General features: G+C 51.4%; 1 protein-coding gene across 1 annotated transcript in view; it reads left to right on the forward strand.

The window, feature by feature from the left end:
- Nucleotides 1-377: 377 nt before the first annotated feature.
- TBX3 (T-box 3) overlaps nucleotides 378-4570 on the forward strand; it is a 17189-nt gene continuing 12996 nt past the window's right edge. Inside the window, exons 1-2 of the mRNA XM_019506617.1 lie at nucleotides 378-1914; nucleotides 3663-3930. Of these exons, the coding sequence (XP_019362162.1) occupies nucleotides 1520-1914; nucleotides 3663-3930 (663 nt within the window). The 5' untranslated portion in view covers nucleotides 378-1519. The remainder of the gene's footprint in view (nucleotides 1915-3662; nucleotides 3931-4570) is intronic.

Consider the following 4570-nt stretch of genomic DNA (forward strand, 5'->3'; position numbering starts at 1 on the left):
TCCGCTGCACGAGCACCCGGGCACCGGCGGCGGCTGTGCCCCACGGCGGCGGGCGCTCGGCGCCCGGCCCCGGCCCCTTATCAGCTCCCGGGCGAGGAGGCGCTGAAACGGGAACCGTGGCGAGAGAGGCTGTTGATAAGTCGACATTGAAAATGCCCCGGCTCGGGCCAGCCCCACATCTGCCCAAAAGCTGCTCCAGAGAGAGCGAGAGGGAGAGAAAGGCGAGTGGTGCCCCCCCCCGCGCCCCAATGGAGCTGGGTTATGGGCGATTTGGCCTCGATAAGCCACCTAGAGGCGGTTCTTCCCCACTCCCCAGTGGCCGCCTGCTCCCTCCCCTCTGATCATGTTGACATATTCACACGGCATGGAGCAGTAGTGATGCTTTGCTGCAGCGTTACAGTTTCCGACACCTTCTTTTTATAACTCGGCTCTGTCCCCCTCCACTCGACCTGTCAAAACCACGCCTATGGAGCCACACAATTGGTCCGAAAGCGTCAAAGAGCCAATCAACTAGGCTGCAGCTCCCTTGCAACCCGCGACACATCCATACAATCCGGCGCGAGGGCGAGCACAGACTCACAGGGAATTCTCGGCGCGGAGAGGCTCGCTCCTCTCGTCCTCTCTCTTCCTTTCTCCCCCTTTCTCTCTCCCTCCCTCCCTCCCTCTCTCTCTCTTCCTCCTCTCTCCCCCTTTCTCTCTTCCTTCTCTCTCCCTGCCGGAGCGCGTCGGGGAGGAGGCGAGAGTGTCATTCTTCGCCCTTTCTCTTCCCAAGGCAGAGGGAGAAGGGGAGGAAGGTTGCAAGAGCCGCGATCTCTATTGCGATCGGGACACCTCCGCCGAGCCCCGCGCCGCCGCGGAGGGGGCCACGGAAGCGAGACTCCGCCGCAAGTGCTGGGGCTGCTGCCCGCTCCGCGGGGGCTGGAGACCGGGGGCTTCCCCCTCTTCGCGGAGGGCTCGGCTTCTTCGGTTTCCTGGTTGCCTCCCTTCCCTTCCCAGCCTCCGCTCTGCAGCCTGGCTCTCCGAGGGCGGGCGGAGGGTGGGGGAGAAGGCAGCCCCAAGAATACAACCGCAGAGAGAAAATCCACCTTCCAAGCTCCCGCGGCTGCAACAAGAGAAGAGAAGGGGGGTTGAGAAGAGCGAAAAAGAGAAAGAAAAAGAGGAAAAAAAAATAAAGAGCCCGTAAGCCTCGGCTCCAGCCTGGAGATCTGCTGGGCCAGCAGCTGCGCAGAACTCGTTGGATATTCCCCCCCCCCTCCATCTCTGTGTATTTTCAACTGCAAGAACTTCCACTCAGGAAAGAAAAAAAAAATCACAGTACTAGCGAGCACCTCTGCCGAGGAGGAGCTGCTCTGAGCGATCATGTCTCCTGCCTCGGCTACTCGTAGCCTGTAGCTTGCCCCCGTTTAACGCACTGTGTGTGTCTGTGAATCGCCTCCCCGCTTTTGGTGATTTTCGTTTCATGATGTGTTGCTAGAAACCACTCAAGGACTACTCCAGCGGCAGGAAGAACCAGGGGTGGATGAACATACCGATGAGAGATCCAGTGATCCCTGGGACAAGCATGGCTTATCATCCCTTCTTACCTCACCGGGCTCCGGACTTTGCCATGAGCGCTGTGCTGGGCCACCAGCCTCCGTTCTTCCCGGCTCTTGCTTTGCCTCCCAATGGAGCTGCTGCTCTCTCCCTTCCCGGGGCTCTGGCCAAACCGATTATGGATCAATTAGTAGGAGCGACAGAGACTGGCATCCCTTTTTCTTCCCTGGGTCACCAGGCGGCAGCTCATCTGAGGCCTCTAAAAACTCTGGAGCCGGAGGAAGAGGTAGAAGATGATCCCAAAGTACATCTGGAAGCCAAAGAACTTTGGGAGCAATTCCACAAAAGAGGGACTGAGATGGTGATCACCAAATCAGGAAGGTAGGTCTGTGTGTTTTCAGTCTTTCTTCCTCCCCGCTCCTCCCCCCCACGCTGCTCCGAGCAGTCTGCTCGCCAGCCACTTCCTCCATAAAACTTGCTTCATCTGGAATTATGAAAACTTTCAGACCGTTGAAGTTCGGGGTTTCTCTCGGAGACTGCACTGCAGGGAAATATTAAGCTACTGAACCACGAATAGCCAGTGTTTATTGCTTGTGTGTGTGCATGGGTGTGAGCGAGCGACTGTTCATGGTTCAATAGTTGAGCGCCTCCATGTAACACTAGCAGCAGAAAGAAAACCATTTGGGGTGAGGATTTGAAGGGGCCTGATCTGGGCTTTACATGTTTTCTTTCTCTGAAAAAAAAAATAGGGGAAAGGAAGAACAATCTAAGAAGGGCATATCTCTGCTTTAGGGCAGTGAGTGCAGGGAGGGGGAATGAGATAAATTCGCTTGCCTTTAGCAGTGGCTTCACTTACGCCTGTTCCTGCTGAGACCTAAGCTTGCATTTGTGCTGACAAATTGCGTGTGTAAATACACCGACAAACTGAAGAAAAGATCAATTCATTTTACATGCACTGCCGAGGTAAAGGTTTCTGTCCCAGGAAAAGCTTTCTACCCGCGTCTGGTATCTAATGGCCACTGTGTGCATGTGGCTATTTCCTTGCCGAATGCACACGCAGTGTAGTTGAAGTGTGCGCGGTTGAAATACACAACTAACAGGCGTGCCTACTTGCAGTGAGAGCTACACGTTTAATTTTATTTATACACATACATACATACTTACTTATATTATCTGTACTGCGTTATGTTTTATTATAAACACGTCATATAATTCATGTGGTCTGCACAGCAGATGCCTAATGCAGCCCATTTCTGAGAAGGGTTCCTGTAACTCCCGCAGCAGTGATATTTTAACTTGCAGATACTTCTTTTTTTTTTTTGAATTGCATCAGTGGTAGATTGCAGAGTCACTGACAACCGGGGGGCAACACTTCTCCTGTAGACATTACCGCCCTCCCCACTTTTCTGTGTTGATTGTGGTCAAACTTTTGCGCGAAGGTTTCAGAGAGTTTGAAGCGCTTTTTTGTTGCAAAGTCATGTGTTTCCTTTTAAGTTCGGGTTGCTGAATGCCAACCCCTCGATATAATAAACAGCAAATTTGTGGTATCCTGTTGCAGTTTCGAACTGGACTTAGGAGCATGGGGGGATGTGGTTTGCAGAGAGCACTGCAAGGAGACGTTATCATGCAGCGAAGCCTTATTGGTGTCTGAGTCTCGCACTTGCATACAACACCGCGGTCCCACTCCCAGCATAAATATTTTCCTCTCTAGTACTGCAGTGACTCCAGACTCCGGACATTTACACAGAGAACCACACTGTTCCCATGTTTCTTTGTTAAGCAGTGGGGTGGGGGGGATACAATACAGAATAGATCCAAATACCAAATTGGGCGGTAATGTTTGTGGGAGGGGGAGGGTAGGTTGGCGAAATACGCAACCCCGGGAACATGCTATTTGAGGGGAAAAAATTCTCCAGAAACTCCTGAGCCGTCGGAGGTTGCGGGGTGGGGGGGTCTGTTGGGGCAACCCAAATAAATCGTGTTTATTTCCGAGCTAGGCTTTTCTCATGCTGAAGCGCGGAAGTGTTGCTGGGAGAAATGGTGTCAGAAGCCAGGAACTTGCTCACATTGTGATTTTATTTTGTTGTCTTGTCTCTTCTCTATCTCCCTTTTCACGACTCTGTCCGTAGGAGAATGTTTCCTCCATTTAAAGTGAGATGCACTGGGCTGGATAAAAAGGCCAAGTACATTTTGCTGATGGATATTGTGGCGGCTGATGATTGTAGATACAAATTCCACAATTCCCGGTGGATGGTAGCAGGCAAGGCAGACCCTGAAATGCCAAAGAGAATGTACATTCACCCGGACAGTCCGGCCACGGGGGAACAGTGGATGTCCAAAGTCGTCACTTTCCACAAACTGAAACTGACTAACAATATTTCTGACAAACACGGATTTGTGAGTCCCCTTTTCATATCCATTCTTCTGTGGTTCTCTTGCACTCCCTCCCACAGCCCCCGTAGCAAAACTTGCTAGAAAACCGAGCTCGGAGTTTGCAAAGAGCCCAATGAGAACAGCTCTTCAGTATGGCACAAAGCCTCCAAAATCAGTGTTCCCACGGACTGGAACTCGGGGCAACAAGCGGATAGATTATTTAAAAAAAAAAATCAAGCTCCAGCCCGTGGTATCCACGTGTCCACTTTATAATATCACTCCTTTATTTCCCTTCTATTAAAGCCGCTTGTAAATGGGTGGCGTTTACCACTAACGTTTCCAAAGCTTTGGCCGAAGTGAACTGTGCAGCCTGTTACAAGCTTGGGACGTTCAGACATACTTTAGAACCACGTTGCATTTAAAATGATCGCGCTTTTCGCCCCCTCTTTTAACTGGGCCATGCGGTCGGTATCTCTGCCGAGAGTTTGCACTTTCCTGGAAATGCAAACAGTTAAATACAAATTAATCGGGATATCAGAAGGGAGAAAATGAACAGGGATCAATCCGAGAGGTCAGGGTGCCCGCTGGTTTCTACCCACCCCACTGCATTTCCTGGGTGCGCAGCGACCAAAAAAAAAAAAAAAAAAAAAAAAAAAAAAAACCC

The sequence above is a fragment of the Gavialis gangeticus genome, unplaced genomic scaffold (assembly GCF_001723915.1).
Source record: "Gavialis gangeticus isolate Ggan-Ray unplaced genomic scaffold, GavGan_comp1, whole genome shotgun sequence".
Taxonomy (NCBI): Eukaryota; Metazoa; Chordata; order Crocodylia; family Gavialidae; genus Gavialis; species Gavialis gangeticus.